Source organism: Petaurus breviceps, unplaced genomic scaffold (genome assembly GCF_028583685.1).
Source record: "Petaurus breviceps papuanus isolate PSGF00001 unplaced genomic scaffold, PetGlider_PUasm1.0 90784, whole genome shotgun sequence".
NCBI classification, from domain to species: Eukaryota; Metazoa; Chordata; class Mammalia; order Diprotodontia; family Petauridae; genus Petaurus; species Petaurus breviceps.
Genome location: NW_027187345.1, coordinates 5,218,857 through 5,236,161, shown reverse-complemented (window position 1 = coordinate 5,236,161; position 17,305 = coordinate 5,218,857). Strand labels below are relative to the sequence as shown.

Below are 17,305 nucleotides of genomic sequence, written 5' to 3'. Positions count from 1 at the left end.
TCTTTCTTTCTTTCTTTCTTTCTTTCTTTCTTTCTTTCTTTCTTTCTCTCTCTTTTTCTTACTTTCTTTCTATCTCCATACCTGCAGAAGAATCTGAGCAGCAAAAATCTTCGAGTGCTGCACTCTCTTTTGAATTTCTGATTGAGATTTTAATATTTGGCATTTAATACTACTTATTTTTGGAAACTTCTTGTTCTTGAGGAACTATTTCAAAATTCACTATGACTGAAGCAGCTATATGTTTTCTTCAAAACCCTTGATTAAAAACAGCTTTTCATGGGATTTGTCTTCAAGAAAAATATGCCACAGGACAGATGCTATTCATCAAAATGTTTTAAAATGCTACATGTAGGCAATCTTTTATTAAATCTTTCATATTCCAAAACTAAAATATCAACCTATTTTTTTTCCTTTCTGAATTATATAACATTACACAACAGTGTTAGAACTGGATAGCCAGTCTTTAATAAATCAATTACAGTATCTGACATCTGAAATGTACACAGGTTCTGTTTCCTTATAACAACGAAAAACAAAATCAGAGCATAGATTTTGTCATTGAAACATGATCCCTTCAAATGGTTTGTGCTTTTTTTTTTTTTTTGACATTGCAAACTCTTCTGTAACGAAAATGCCACAGTTTTGGCAGTGAACAACCAGAGGAAGTCCCCATGATGGTTTTTTTTTTTACATAAACAGTGATAAATAGCTCTTTTTTTTTTTTTACAGAAATATTGGCTTCAAAATCAGTGTATTGAATGCAGTATAGCATATTGAATCCCGTTGTTACACTTTAAAAATTGGCTTTTTCTGTAGTAGTTTATACTAAAAAAATGCAAACCCCCAGCTGATTTGCCGCAATTATTTCTATGTAAGACCATATTGCACAAAATGTCCTTAAATACAGAGATAAGTTATGTTATTGGATTAAATATTACAACAACTAAGTGGCAAATGAAGCAGCTTTACCTTGCACATGCAATGTGAGGATACACAAGGAGACTGTTCATAGGACTACAAATATATCTTGCTTGCAATTAAAGTGAGTGGTGTGTAAAATACATGTCATTTGGCAACTCCATAGTTGGTTTTTCCCCCAAAAAAACTTAACCATGAATGACCTTGGTAAAAATGGAGACAAAGACCAGAATATGTTGTATTTTTTTCACAGTAGCCTGAGTAGTGCTAAACTGTAGTTCTCCAGGAACTCAGCTTCTGATGTTATGTAACTACTTGAATTTCCCACCCCAGCCCTCCAAAATGATTCCCTCCCACCCTTGCCCCCCCACCCCAAAAATGATAACTAAGATTCAGAAGTAGAGCCAGCAGTACTTTCAACAAGAGACTTATAAATCTGAGAGTTCAAAAACCTTGGAAAAGAGTCTCTGTGCATTAAAGTATATATCTGAAGTTGGGCGTCTTCATACATGTGAGGATTAGGGTCCAACAGATTTCTATTGATCACCTCTCTCACTCGAGAATCAAGACTGACCTGCGAGGAATAGAAACTGACATGTCAAATGATGCTTTTGTTGGGGGAGTGATGAAATAAAATTAGTACAGATATACTATTTAGATAAACATTTAAGATTAAATCAATGCCTTAAATCCTTTATAATGAACTTTAAAAAAATGCTGTGTCCCATCACTATCACTTGCCCCTTATCAGTTCTCTATGTATTGACATTCCTCCCTTTCTTCAAATTCCAATTTAGGTAGAACTTCATTTTCTATGCAACCTTAACTGACCACCTTTCTGGAAGGTGAAATGGGCTTCTGCACTTTGCCTGGCCCTCTTTTTTGCATGTATCTCACTGTTCTATGTATGACATTTCATATTCATATCCTCTCTATCCTTCTGAGAACAGGATGATAGCTAGCATTTATATAGTGTTTTAAGGTTTTATAAAGTGCTTTAAATGCATTTGCTCATTGATCCTCACAATACCCTATAAGGTAGGTAGACTGAAAAGATAACTGACTTGCCCAGGGTCATATAATCTGTAAAGGTGTGAGGCAGGATTTGAATTCAGATGTTCCTAACAAGTCCAAAACCCTAACTGCTAAATTACCTACCTGCCCCTGTATCATATCTTTGTATCCTGGATAACTATCACAAAGTCTTAAAAATCATATGTGCTTAGTAAATCTTTGTTGAATTTATACCATGAATGTTGAAATGTTTACTCTTTTCCTTGAAAAACCAAGTTTAAAAAGTTAAATAAAAATTTTGAAAAATTAATTTACCAGATATTTCAGTATATCAGTCAGTCAAAACACATTTACTTTATTTTTTAGAGGTAATAGGGGTTAAATAACTTGCTCAGGGTCACATAGCCAGTAAGTATCTGAGATTGGATTTGAACTCAGGTACTCCTTACTCTAGAGCTGGTATTCCATCCACTGTGCCACCTACCTGCTACTCAACACATATTAACTGCCAGGTACTATGCTATGTATTAGAGATAACATTAAAAAAATGAAACAGTTTCTCTTTGACTTCAAAAATAATTACATTCTATTGGGGGAAACATATGTAAATAAGTATATGTGAAGCATATAACCCATATAAAAACTTTAAAATTTATGGTGAGGGAGGGCACTAGCAGGCAGGCATATCAGGAAAGGCTTCATGTAGAAAATGTTGCCTGAGCAGAGAAGAGAAGAAAACAAAAGATTACAAGAAGCAGAGATAAGTGCACTTCAGGCATGGGGGACAGTCAGTGCAGAGGACTAGGAAAGAGAGATGGACTGTCATGTGAAGAACAGCAAAAGGTTCAGCTCAGCTGGACTGCAGAATTCAGAGGAGTGTAAAATAAAGTTGTAAAGGTAGGTTAGGACCATGTTGTTGAAGGACTTTAAAAGAGGATCTTATAGGGCAAAAGGGAACCAATGGACTTTAGTAAGTAGGGAAATACCTACATTTTAAGAAAATCATATTGGCAGATGTGTCAAGAATGGGAAGAAGGAGAAAGAGCTGAAGCAAGAAGATCAAATAAGAGGCTATTGGAATTGCCCGTATGGGAGGTAATGAAGATTTGAACTTGTGTGGTTGCCCTATAAAATTGAAAAGATTGGCTACATGGGCTGAGGTAGAATGAAGAGCCAAGGATACCACTGGGTGGTAGCCCTCAATAGAAACACGGGTCTATTTGGGGGTAAAGATATATATGTTGTATATAATTTCACTTCTTGTATGACCAGAAGAAGAGACTGCTTGTGGAATGAGAGCAAGGGATAACAGGTAAGACAGCTCAAAAACTGCACTCATGTCATAGTAGAAGATTTGGAAGAAGGACCTGAGCAAATCAGATGGCCTCTTATGAAGGTTTTATGGGGGTATACAGAAAAATATAACATAGGCTAAGAAAGCATGGATAGGTTGCAATCTATGCCATTATTATCCCAGATTCATTTACATATTGAAACATGTACCTTCCCTTAGGAAGTTTAAAACATTCATACATTGACAATACAAGAAAAGATTTCCTGATTCCAAAAAAAAATCCATCTCCATCTATTTGCATTCTATTTAGGCTTTCTAGGCTGATAGTGCTGGGCCTGGAGTCAGGAAGTCCCATCTTCTCAAGTTCAAATCAGGTCTCAGATTCATACTAGCTGTGTGATCTGGGCAAGTCACTTAACCCTGTTTGTTTCAGTTTCCTCACCTGTAAAATGAGCTGGAGAAATGTAATGAGAATAGGAATTTGAAGATCTTCCCTGCCCCTTAATAGACCTAAGGGGGAGTTTGAAGACCTCCCCTGCTTTGAAAGTAAACTCTGCCCCCAGTAGGCTAAATGTTGTATATGCCAATAGGCACATTGAGTCTGTGGTGGGAGGAGTTTGCTGAAGGGAAGCAGAGCCTACAGGAAGCTGGTCAGAGCTAGCAAGATGGTAGGGAAGAGATAATACTCAGGCAAGGAGTCAGATAGGATTGTAAGTAGATATTGATCTTGTATTGGTTTGTGGGAAGGCTGAAGGATGCTGTGGCTCTCAGTGTTATTATGGCTTCTGAATATCTTTGTTACTATAATGGAATCTGCTTACTGGTTTTGGGATTTGGCTTTCTAGTGTCTAAATAAATGCTTCAGTTCTATCCTCTCTCTGGAGAGTTTGGTATATTTTGCGATCAAATGTCATGCAATTCTTATAGTCATGGTCTTTATTGTGATCGTGGGTGTTGTAAATATTACATTGGTGCTACAAGAAGGAAATGGCAAACCATTGCAGTATCTTTGCCAAGAAAATTCCAAATGAGGTCATAAAAAGTTGAACACAACAAAACAAAACAACATTAGGCTTTCTGTTGGGGGACTCTCTAAATGGTGAAATGGAGAACCTGAAAAAGAGACATTCTTTTATATGAGATGCTTAAATCTTTATTGAGGCCTTCACTCATACCTTTACTAATCAATCAGTTAACATATATTCAGTGGCCACTACCTGCCAAGTACCATTCTAAGCACTGGAGATACAAAAAAAAAAAAAAAAAGACAAAAAATAGTCCCTGCCATCAAAGACTTTGCAGTCTAATAGGGGAGACAACAAGCAAAGAAGTATATGCAAACAAGCTATATATAGGATAAATAGGAAGTAAATAGCAGAGGAAAGGCACTAGAATTAAGAAAGGCTGAGAAAAGTTTCCTTCAAAAAGATGGGATTTTAGCTGGGGCTTTACAGAAGCCAGGAATGTCAGTAGGAGGAATTGAAGAGGGAGAACATTCCAGCTCTGGGGACAGCCAGAGAAAATGCCTGGAGCAGACAGATGGAGTGTATTGTTAGAGGAATAAGAAGGAGGTCAGTATTACTGAATCAAAGAGTAATGATGGGAAATAGAGTGTAAGACTGGAAAGATAGGAGGGGGATAGGTTATATATTTGGTTTGAATACCAAACAGAAATTTTGGATTTGATCTTGAAGGCAGTAAGAAACAAACCACTGGAGTTTATTGAATCACTGGAGTTTACTGAATGGGGAGGAGACCTGGTCAGACCTGCACTTTAGGGAAATCACTTTGGTGGCTGAATGGAGTATGGATTGGAGCTGGGAAAGACTTGAAGCAGTCAGACCCCACCAGCTGGCCAAGTATGGATATAGGTGGTGCATGTACTCTCCAAACCTAGTTATTCAGTTCTAGGTAGGGTTTGACGTTAAATACAAATTTGCATATACCCAACTCCCAATAGGACAGTAGCATTTTATTTTTCTTTTAGTAGTAACAGAAAAGTCTTAGGAATATATAAGAAGGCCCTTCAGATCAGGTACCATTCAAGAGTTTTCTTTATACAGTGAGAGCAATGAATAATAGGTGGACAGCTCAAAAACTGCATACATGTTATATTAGAAATTTTCGAAGAAGGACTTGAGCTCTATCTACCTTGACAGGGATGTTAAATACCTTCATCCATTATTTATGATCAGTAACAATAACTCAGTCAATCAATTAACAAATATTTATTAAATGTTTACTATGTTCTAAGAAACTCCAAAGTAATTATCTTTACAAGATACTTTGGTACAATATATGAATTAAATATGTAAAATGTTATATCTCCATTTTGCAGAGGAAGACCCAAAGGCTCACGAATGTTAAAGCATTTGTCCAGGGTTAAGAAACTAGTAAGTATCACAGGAAGGACCTGAATAGGGGTCTTGCAGGTTATGAAGGACTTTAAAGTTAACCAAAGGATTTTATATTCAATCTTGGAGGTAACAGGGAGCCACTAAAATTTATTTGGCAGGTAGAATAGAACGACTCATACCCGTGCTTTAGAAAGATCACTCTGGCAACTGAATGAAGAATGTACTAGAGTGAGGGGAGACTTGTGGCAAGGAGACTAATCAGTAATCTATTTCAATAGTCTGGGTATGAGGTAATGAGGACCTGTACCAGGGTGGTAGCAGGGTCAGAGGAGAAAAGGGGTTATATAAGAGATATGTTGAAAAGTAGACTCAATGGGAATGGCAAAAGAGTGGAAGGGGGCTGAGAGTGGGGAATTGAGGATGACACCTACTTTGTGAGTTGGGTGACTGGAAGAATGATGTTGTCCTCCCTTTATGGTGATAGGTAAGTTCAGAAGTCAGGAGGACACAGGGGAAAAGATGAGTTCCATTTTGGATGTGAGTTTAAGATTCTATAAAACATCTACTGCATGATATGTCCACTAGGCAGTTGCAGATGTAAGACTGGAGGTCAGCAGAGAAGTTTTGGCTAGATAAGTAGATTTTAAAATCATCAATATGGAGATAACTGAATACATTGCAAATGATGAAATTGTCAAGTGAGAGAGAGTCCAAGTTAGAGACAGCCACTCTTCTTTTAAGAGAGTCAATATGGGTTCAAGTGGGCTATTTGTGCCTGACCTCTAGTACATCCTTCTGAGCTTGTATTTGTCTGATCAACCACAGTGGGACACACTGTGTTCCTTGACTCCAACATAGTGATGTCATTTTGGTCTTCCTCAAAAACAAAGGACAAAAACCAACCAACCAAGAGAGCTAAGGTTGGGGACATTCACAGTTAGTGGATATGAAGAAGATCCAACAAAGGAAACTGAGGAGTGGTCATACAGGTAGGAATACCAGAAGAGAGCAGAAGCTTAGAAGAATGTGTAAAGGAGAAGAGGGTGTCAAAAGCCACAGAGATGTAAAGAAGGGTGAGGATTGAGAAAAAGGCATTGGTTATTTTTGGTGAAAGCAGATTCAGTTGACTGATGAGGTTGGAAGCCAGACTACAGACAGTTTAGAAGAGAGTAGGGGGAGAGAAAGAGGAGGCATCAATTATAGATGGCTTTTTCAAGGAGTGAAGCCACAAACCAAAGTAGAGACAGAGAAATATAGAATGGTATAGATTTCTAGTGTGAATGAACAGAACAAGTGAGGGTTGTTTAAGGATGATATAGAGATATGGGCATATTTTTTAGGCATCAGGGAAACAGTCAATAGAGAAGGAAAGATTAAAGATTAATGATAAATTGTAAATGATGGAAGGGGCAATCTGTTAGAGAAGATGGGATAGAATGGAATCATGTGTGCATGGGACCCAGACTAACCCATGAAGGGGTTAGCTTTGGCAAGGAAAAAGAAGCTCTTCGTGTGAGACAGCAGTGAAGGAAGAGATTGTGGCAGAAAGCATCTGAGTGATATGAGATGAGAAGAAAATAAAGTTATTTCAAAGAATATCCTCACTTTTTTCAGTGAAGTATGAGGCAAAATTTTCAGCTGAGAGGGTAAGGGGAGGGACTGCCATGAGAAGACTGAAGAGGGATTAAAAAGTCACTGTGGTCAGTGGAATAGTGAATTGATTAGGAAGGTATAAGGGGATTAACTTGATAAGTGAGGGCCCAGCTGAGATCATGCAACATAAATTTGTAGCAGACCCAATCAGATGATTTTGTGTTTTTCTCCAGCTTCATTTAGCAACATATGAAGATGACTGAAGGCAGCTGATGGTAGGAAGTTATCTAAGGTTGAAGCTTTACTTAGTTTGATCAACAATTGGATAAGGGGGCAAAGGACTTGAGAGAAAAGGATAGTGTACAGCTGAACTGGTTCATCAAGGAACTGAGGAAAGGTTTGGTGAGAAAGGTGAGAAAGAACTAAGAGATGGAGGAAATGGAAGTCATGGTGAGGATGACAAACAGGGTTAGGGGTCAGGAGACAAAGGAAATGTTGGAATGATAAAATATTATGATCCCATAAACGCATTTTAGAATACATGAACTTGGAAGTAAAACACTTAGTGGTGGGGAGATCAAGGATATGTTTTTCTCTGTGTGTAGTTACTATGTGGGGTGGAAAAGTAGTTCATTGGAAAATGAGTAAATTGAAGAATTGGGAAGTTAAATTATTTGAGAGGATATAAATATGAATGTTGAAATCCCCTAGTATTAAAGCAGCTGTTGTGGAAGAAACGCTATGAGCCAGGTGCTGAACTAATTTAGGAAGGAAGGAAAAATGTTCTGGGGTTCAGAAGCTACTAACTACCAGGAAAAGGTATTTAAGATGTATGGGGTAGGGAGAGATCAATTCCAGTGATAAGATAGGTATTTGTAATCAATTAGCCTGTCTGGTACTAGCCAGCCAAAAAGTTCCTATGGAGTAAGAAATTATTCAGAATTGATATTGTTATTCCATTGGAAAACAAGGGCTAGCATTAGTGATTTGAAAGGTTGTTCAATCAATTTGCTGTATGTGGGTTTAAATTTATGCCATGCCCAGAGAGTTCACTCTCTTTGGTTAAAGTGTCTTCAGGAATCCCTATTGGATTTGATTTTCTTCCTTTTCCCTCATTCCTTCCTAAAGGGCTTAGTAAGTTTCTAGAGTAGACCTCAGCTCTGCTTCAGGTCAGAGTGATACAGTCCCAGGACTCATTCCAATTTCCCCATATCTATAGATGATGCAATATTGATTTATATACTCTGGTTGAAATTTTCTAGGGCAGGGTTTCTTAATGTGTTTAAATATATATATATATATATATATATTTAGATTTATTTCATCTTTAATTGCACCCTTGTGAGTCAGTCTGCCAGAGATTCAAGTAGACTGCCTCATATTAATAGTGAGACAAAATGGGCAAAGCCCTTCAAAGTAGAGATTTTGTCGTGGAGAACAAATGAACTTGTGGATACAAGATAAATTTTTAATAAATTGGTAATTTGTCACTGGGCTAATAATCCACAGGACACTACTTCTACATAATTTACATGTAAAACATTTCTTTAAAAAATGTATTGTAGCACTCATTGTTACATATTATCATCTGATTCATCATCTTCTTTCAAAGATTCCTTGGCATATTTCTTTGCTTCTTCTCTTATATCTTTCAGAACAATTTCATGCCTTCCTTTGGTTACAACCCAATTGAGCTCCAGTTCAAAAGCTTTGTCCAACACTTCGTCATGTACTATCCAGATTATTTTTGCAACTTCTTTAACAACATCTTGATAAGTCATTTCTTTTATCTGAAGTTGCTCTATCTCTGTTTTTGCTGCTTGCCTGGCTTTACCAATGACACATCCCCAATAACCCTAAGAAACACCTGATGGGTCAATCATATAAAGTTGTGCTCCATCATTCGCACCATAAGACCCTAACATGAAACTGCAATCAAAAGGTCTAATGGCATTGTAGAGTGTGTAAGCATGTACATACATGGCTACTCTGTCTTCAAGGTGCTTTAGTGGAATATTATAGCCATAGTTAGATCTGAAGTTGGAGGCTTCTTCTCTAGCTATGTCTGCTAAAGAACGAGCATCTGCTGGCAAACCTGCTGCTGCCATTCCAACGTGTCCATCAACATTAAAGAGGCGTTTGTTAGAACCTTCTTCATAAAGTTTAGAAAGGACTAGTTTTCCTACACCAAAGACGACACCATCTTTACATATGATTCCAATAGCTGTACTATTGTTTTCCACTGCTTTCATAGCATATTCAACCTGAAAAACTCTTCCATCAGGAGAGAAAGTTGAGGCTGACAGATCATACCCAGTTCCGATGGAGCTCATGGTGCCTAAGCCACCACAGAGACTCAAAAAATATTTTGATAACTATATTTCAACACAATTACTTTTCTTTGTAATTCTATGTATTTTACTTTATTCAGTTAAAAAATTATTCTGAGAAAGGGACCAAAGAGTTTACCAGACTGCCAAAGAGGTCCATGATGCAAATAAATAAAATTAAGGGCCCTTGGTCTAGGGCTTATTGATTCAGAACAAAATTCTGAGATTCACCCATTAAAAGGAAACTGTGGTATGTAGCCAACAAATTTCTGCCATTCTACATTCTTGTCTGTCTTAAAAATCCCCCAAATAAAGAAAAATCTGGAAACGAGTCACTTAAAATATACTTCAGTTTTAGTTACAAGGCACTCCCTTTTGGTAGATAAACTATCCAGCCCAGTCAGTACCTCTTTATTAACTTCCCCCACCTTTTCTTTAAGGTATCCTTTGGGTATCTACTCAATGGAAATTTAATTTTTTTGTTCTTAACCCAATTCAGCTTATTTTCAACTGTAAGGATATGGCAAGATGAAGATTTTCTAAATACACTCCAATGTTTAGGTGAACAAGGATGAAGACATACCGAAATAGCTCAAAACAACTACAGTTCTCAGTTTCAAACTTAAGAGGAACCTTAATTATTACAGAAGATGAAGGCTCATTAATTATGAAGAAAAATTCTTAAGAATCAAAAAAATGTAGAAAAGTTAAAAACTGCTAGCTTATAGAAATGGAACAGTTTCAAACCACTATCTGAGGTCACAAGCTTTCTTAAGGCAGAGAAAAAGAATAACTAGATGCTAAGAAACCAAAGTAACTTATGTCCACCTTGTTCTTTGCTTAACTAAGGAAATTAAAGATTAGCAATGTTTTAGCACGACAGTGTTGGAAAAAATTACAAATTTAATAACTAGTGGCTAAAATATGCTTTTTAAAAAAATTCCAGGCATTTGATTTTTTATAAATTCATACCTTACAAGCAGTAATACTTACTGCTTCTTTGAGAAATATTTCTTTATTAGTCAGGGGTATTTGGCAAAGGCAAGATACAGATATTAACCCTGAGGAGTCTACTATAGTAACAGGGGATTGATTCAGATTATGGCATCCTTGTCTTCAGCAGGAACTCTGTTATTAGATTGAATCACAAGCTCACTGGAGAAAACTAGATTTAGAGTCAGAGGAACTGGAGGTCTAGTCTCCTGACTCTGCCAATTACTAAAGCTATGTAACTCTGAGGGTTTCTTAATGTCTCTGAGCTTCAATTTACTTCTTTGTAAAAACTGGAAAAATGATGTTTTGCTGGATCCAGCTGCTCTGAAGCTTTTAATGCTGTGAAATTGATGACAAAAATATCAAAAAAGGGAAAACTGAACATTCAATTAATCCTATCTACTAATGAGTAACTAGTCTATAAGCTATTGAAATGGCTCAATAGAAAATAGATATGACCAAATGAGCTCTTCAATAGATTGATTAGCATTTATTAAACATCCATTTTGTGTCACACACTGGACTAGGAACTGGGGATACAAATATATATGTAAAAAGAAGAATTCCTGCCCCCAAGGATCTTATATTTAACTTTGGGGATATAATATGGCTACTCTTGACTATTGAGCTTACTGTGTTATAATGAAGATTAAGTGAGATAATGTATCTAAGCTACTTGACAAACCATAAAATATTATATGTATGTGCATATTACACATCCATGTGAATACACACAATTAAAATACATATAAAGTGGTCAATAGTGGTGTCAGTGCTTTGAAGTAAGCTAGGAATTCCAAGATGGGGAGGGGGAATGTATTTCTGTGGTGGAGGCAGGAGGCTGCCTGAACAAAGTCATAGAGAGGGGAGATGGCATGTAATGTAGAGGGAACAGCAAGTAGAATATGGAATGTCTGAGATCAGGAAGTTATAAAATAAGAAAGATAGACTGGAATCAGATTGTATTAGACTTAAATGGCCAAAAAAGAGTTCATATTTTTTTCTTAGAAGCATTAGGGGGCCACTGAAGGTTCTTGATGAAGAGAGTAGTATGGTCAGACCAGCAGTTTAGGAAAAATAATTTGGCAGCTGTAGAGAGGATGAATTTTAGAGTGGGAAGACCATAGGCAAGGAAGCTAATAAGTAACTTAGTAATTATTGGAGATGATGAAATCATTTAATTTTTACATTTTGAAATTGTCTTTAAATTATTCTTAATCATTACATTTTTGGTATTATAATTGTTTTGTGGCAATCAGGCATACAAATTACAATCTCTGGTAATCATTTCCCTGTAGGAATAAGAAATTAATAGAAATAGAGAAGCTTTACTGGTGGAAGGGATGTTAGAGATCTAGTCTGTCTCATTTTACAAATGAAAAAAAACTTGAAGTCTGGAAAGCTGAAGTGACTTATCCAAGACTGCGGACAGCTAGTGAGAGAGCTGCTCAAAATCAACTAATGCCACTATGGAGGAGAACTGTGTATATAACTAGATACACCACATTCTTTCTTATCTAGGTAATATTTCTGTTTAGAGAATCCTTTAAAAATTACTTCTCTCAACATCTTGGTTACTGTTTATAGATGTTAATATCTTGATCAGTCCTTCCTTCCTTTTTTCTTTTTTTTTTAAAAAACATTTTGTAGGTCTTTTATTACTACACTCCATTTTATTGGAACTGAATTTCCAGTGCTTAGTAGACATAAGTTGACTGTAGGATCGGTTCTATCTGCTAATGAAGGTTACTATTAGTTGTAAATTCTTCTTTATTATTTTAATCTGCTCTTCCCTTTAAGCAATCTTAGAAAGTTTTAGTTTACTTTTAGAAGTAATTCTATTTATTTATTTATTATTTAATTTGTTATTTATTAATTTATTATCTAAATTAATTATTTAAATTTAAATAAACTAATTATTTAACTTTCTAGCAATTTTTTTACTTAAATCTTTTTATCTTCTTTACTCCTTAATATATTTTATCACACAAGAAAAGACAATAGAATATCTCCTGAGTATCAACTCAGTCAATTTTATAACAAGGATGAAAAGAAACGCCATATCATGTTGGCTTAAGTACTATACCTATGAGAAAAGAACCACATAGGCATATACAATTTAAATTGTGCATATTTTCTACATAATTATTAAAATGAAATATAAAAAATTTAAACTGAAAATCAAGAAAAAAAATGAAATTTTGGTAGTCATGACCAATATCATAACATTCTGAAGTTTCCTGGTTAACATCATTCGGTGAACTACCCAGCTGTGTTTTACTTTTTTAAATTTTGAGTGCTTGAAGTCTTAGTTATTGAATCAGAGATGGAAGGAATATTGAACATTCTTCAGTCTAATACCCTCATTTTATAGGCAAGGAATTTGACACCCTGAAAGGTTCAGCATCCTACTCATGGTTGTACAGTTGGCAAAGCCAAAACTAGAAACTAGAGGTCTAGATTCCTAGTCTAGTGCTTTTTTTCTCCAAAATACTATCTTTTATATACAATATTCGTTTTCAATAATGTCAAAAACCTTTAATTTAAAACACAGAATCATAATCCTTAACTTAAAGTGCCATTCTTCATTGTGTTGTGGGAATGACCCTGGGTTCTCAAAAACTTTGTCAAAAGAACACCAGCCTCTGGCAAACTTTACCAAGCAGGAAAGGCTTTGGACACTAGCCAAGCAATTGACTCAATGAGAGGAATAGCCTGTTAACTTTGGGGATGCTCATCACTATAAGTCTAAATATTATAGGATGAATTTTTTGGCCACAGTCACTCATAAACCTGTCTACCAAGGCATAGAGGGGTTCTGAACTTCATTTGCAGAGAGGGGTGCCAAGACTATCATTAAGATCACAGGTTTTTTTATTTGTTTTATTTTGATTTTTTTTTGCCATATTGAAGTAACTCAACATCAACAGAAATGTTTTTTTTTAAGTATTTGTGAATTATGTGTTAATGAGTGGCTACTTGATAATTAAAAATTAGGTCAAAACTTATTGCCCTCAACAATAAATGAGATTTAGTGTAAAGAACAGGGACTTTGTGCTAAACTGGATAGACATTGACATCCACATATTCTGAACAGAACTATCCAAGCAAAATTATAAAGCAGACTAAGTGTTTTGCATGCCTTTTTAACCTCTTCTCTCCTCCCTCCGACTCCTTTACTTCCTTACAGTTAATTTCCCACAATCCATCCTAGGCATGCCCACCGATGCCCTCTAGTTAAATTCAGATTTGTCAGTTAGCTTCTATCTGAATTTGGCCATCCTGGGTTTATCATCCCTTCATCATTGAAACTTGCCTGTCCAAGAGGAAAGGGATCATATTTATCTCTTTTATCTCCTTCCTCCATTGCCTAAGGCAGTGATCTGCATGCAGCTAATACTTAATAAATGCCTATTTAATACAATGAAAGATGAATGAATAAGTTAATGAGTGATTTTTAGCCAAAGCTACCTAACCCCCAACCAAGTGAATCTCTCCAACCTATGTGGGCCATGTGTGCTCCTCAACCTGCACCTAATGAGAATCAGTCCCAGGTTAGATCCCGTTGGTGGCAAGCAGCATTACTGTGTGTTTTCCTCGATTTTTACCTCTTTGGGTGACAGTATAGAAATATAATCTTCATATATAAGCCTGGCTTTTTCTTCAACAACTTTCTTGTTCTGCTCCTTTTTTAGGTCTTCACATGCAAGCCAGAAAAGTAGGTTCTCTTCACTGTATTCTGTTCGAAGAAATTCCCTGAAGAGATTTCTCCCAGCTGGCGTCTTCATCATTTTGTCAAAATTTTGAGACCAGGACATAATTTCATCTGGGGTGGGGTTCTGGCTATAGAAAAAGAACAGGGCCATTACAATAGGAAGAAGAAAAAAGGTTTTGTGAAATTAGTGCTGCCTGAAATTCCTGAAACAACTTTAGAACTAGCATGTTCAGTCACTATAGGTCCTAGGTTGGCTTGATGCCTCAGTAGCGTAAGCAGCCTATGTAGTATGATTTAATGTTACCATTAATTATTAATAGTATCATCACAGACATGCATATATGGGTGTTCCATGTGTGCTTAGGTACATGTTAATTTTTGAACTCAGGTCCTTCTGATTTCAGTGCTGGTCCTCTATTCACTGTGCCACCTAGCCTAGCACATGTTAATTTTTAAAAAGTGGCTTTGTATTTTAATCTCTTGATAATGTTCTTTTAGTTTTAAAGTATGGATTCTTGTTTTCATCTGTATTATTCTTAAGTTGAGTTAAATTTTAGTTTATTTATTAGGAATGAATATTCAGGAAATGTTCACCTCAAAGTAAATGAGAACAAAATTCCTTAGATGTGCACTCTAATTAAATGTACAATGCATAACCTATAAGTATCATTTGAGGGACTGTAAGAAAACACCATCCTTCACCCTCCCTCCCCCTGCCCCCATATGAACTATAACTGATGTTAAAAATGAAATTCAAGTCGTGTGGGGTGGCTAGGTGGTACAGTGAATAGAATACCAGCCCTGGAGTCAGCACCTGAGTTCAAATCTGGCCTCAGACACTTAACACAAAAACTAGCCGCGTGACCTTGGCCAAGTCACTTAACCCCAATTGCCCTCCAAAAAGCAAAAAAAAAAAAAAGAAATTCAAGTCTTCAAGATCAACATTAACTTGGAAGATTGTTTCCCATGAAAATGTCATTAATTCATAGAGATTCAATACATTGATCCAGTCATTTAAACCTTAGTATAAAGTAACTTATCAGGTCTTTTCCAACATGACAATTAGTAGGTGGGTTTTAATGATGAGGAGGCTAGTAGAAAGAAACCTTAATGCCTAAATCTTGCTGTGATATAAGGCTACAAGGCTATTCAGGTCAGCCTGGGATGAGCTCTGTGAACCTTGACCAAATCATTTTACTTTTTTACTTCTCAGACCAGTTTCCACATTGATAAAGTTCCTTCTATCTCTGAAATTTATTCTATAAGTCTTTGGGTAAAGTTGTGCCAAAGGAATACTCCTTACATTAGGGAACATATAACAATTATTCAAATGAACACGAATTATTTATTTGGTGGTAGCTTATCTCTTTTTTTATAGCTATCTTTACAGTATTCAGTGTCTCAATAAGAATCAAGAATTAAGAAATGTGAAATGCAAAAGCAGCTCACACATAAAATTGGGTAAAAATATTAACAGATCACATCTGACTTCTTACCTACTTATCCCTGCACTGATCTCACAAATAAACATCAGCAATAGGTCAGCTAGGTTCTGACTAGGGTTGTGTGTAGGAATTTTGCACTAATGGCACTTCAGAAATAATGACAGGTCACAGTAAAAACCAGAAGAGAGGAAAAATATTCTTCTTGCATCTTTCCCCCAGTGTTACTAACTGGATATGCTGTCAATACCACATAAGCCAGTAAAGTTTTGGAGGGCTGTTATACTGTTATTGACTGGCCTGATGCTGACCTACATAGCTAACCAGCATCCTACCCCTTTCCTTCCTCCTTAATGATTCAATTTAAAAAAAGAAAGTCTCAGATAGGAATATCAGTATATAAAGTGTGTACTGCTGCTTGCTAAATGCTGACACAAAAGTCTACACTACTCCCCTGCCACTGATTTATTTATGTGGTTGTGATTCTCTTCTGACTTTGTCAAACACTGACAAGGGAACAAACTGTGTATAAGGAAGCTCAATATTTAACAAACAAGGAGGTACAACCTATACAGTCTTCAGAAAATCCTTGTTCAATTTAAAAATTTTTAAAAACTAGTAATTCAGATTGTAGGTATGGTAGAAATCATCAGTCAACCACATTAAGGACCAATTGCATTTTCTTCTCATAGATCATACGGATTTCAATTCTCTTTGCCCCAAGATAAAGTTTATCTTCTTATCAATGATACTGAAGGCTCTGAAATAAAAATACACAGCATAATTGTGTGATGTTGATGTTCTTAACTTTAATTGATTTGTTTCCAAATATTTTTCACAGATTATTTCTAAAAGAATTATAATCCAAGTTAGTATAATTTGAATATGCATGTAGGATTTATAAAAATCCTGAATACATTGGCAGGCTGAGAAGACAAAAGGGGTGAATGTAGGAATTCACCAACTTTCTCAGAACAAGACTTGTCTAAGCAGTCAGGATCTGTAAAAATCACTGGTTCTGGTACCATTCTTTTACATGTTACCTTCTTTCTACTATCTTTTCTTTCAAAGATTATACAGGGTAAAACCTACATGAATTTACTCTCAGTTAAATGATTTATGTAATATCTTGCTGTTTTAAATTAGTCATTGAACTATTCATTATATCCTTTCTATTTAGTGTATTAAATAACCTTATTACTCTTCTCTCATGCCCAAACTTTCTGTTTTAGTCACTTTAAAAGATTTAAGTAAGAAAATTATCAAGCACTATTATTAAAACCTCTCCATATGCAGTAGTGAAGATTATACCATTTATCATTATACAGATAATTTTCTTATATTGTGGCTTTCCTTTCCTTTTGTGGATCTCAAATTAGAGCTTTTGATTAATTTTAGACCTAGTATTTTTGCTAAAGTATAATCTAGTGGACATAAAACTGATAGCTGAAATATTGTGAAGATAGACCTGGATTTCAAGTGAGAATCCCTAGGTCTGAATACCAGTTCTGCCATATACTATCTGTGTGACTTTGAGAGGATGTAGCACTGTAGGTCTCTGGTTCCTCATCTGTAAAATGGGTTAACACTTGCACTGTGTTATAATGAAAATTAAGTAAGATAATGTATCTAAGCTATTTGGCAAACCA

At 35.9% G+C, this 17,305-nt stretch overlaps 1 protein-coding gene and 1 pseudogene across 3 annotated transcripts in view; both read right to left on the bottom strand.

Moving 5' to 3' along the window:
* Nucleotides 1-17,305, bottom strand: part of RGS17 (regulator of G protein signaling 17) — a 231,173-nt gene that overhangs the window by 5,615 nt on the left and 208,253 nt on the right. For all 3 annotated transcript variants that reach the window (XM_069069634.1, XM_069069636.1, XM_069069635.1), the window contains exons 4-5: nt 14,108-14,342; nt 1-1,492 (exon numbers count right to left, since the gene is read on the bottom strand). The exon at nt 1-1,492 is cut by the window's left edge and continues 5,615 nt beyond it. In XM_069069634.1, the coding sequence (XP_068925735.1) occupies nt 1,304-1,492; nt 14,108-14,342 (424 nt within the window). In that variant the 3' untranslated portion in view covers nt 1-1,303. The remainder of the gene's footprint in view (nt 1,493-14,107; nt 14,343-17,305) is intronic.
* Nucleotides 8,736-9,528, bottom strand: LOC138147345 (proteasome subunit alpha type-3 pseudogene; annotated as a pseudogene).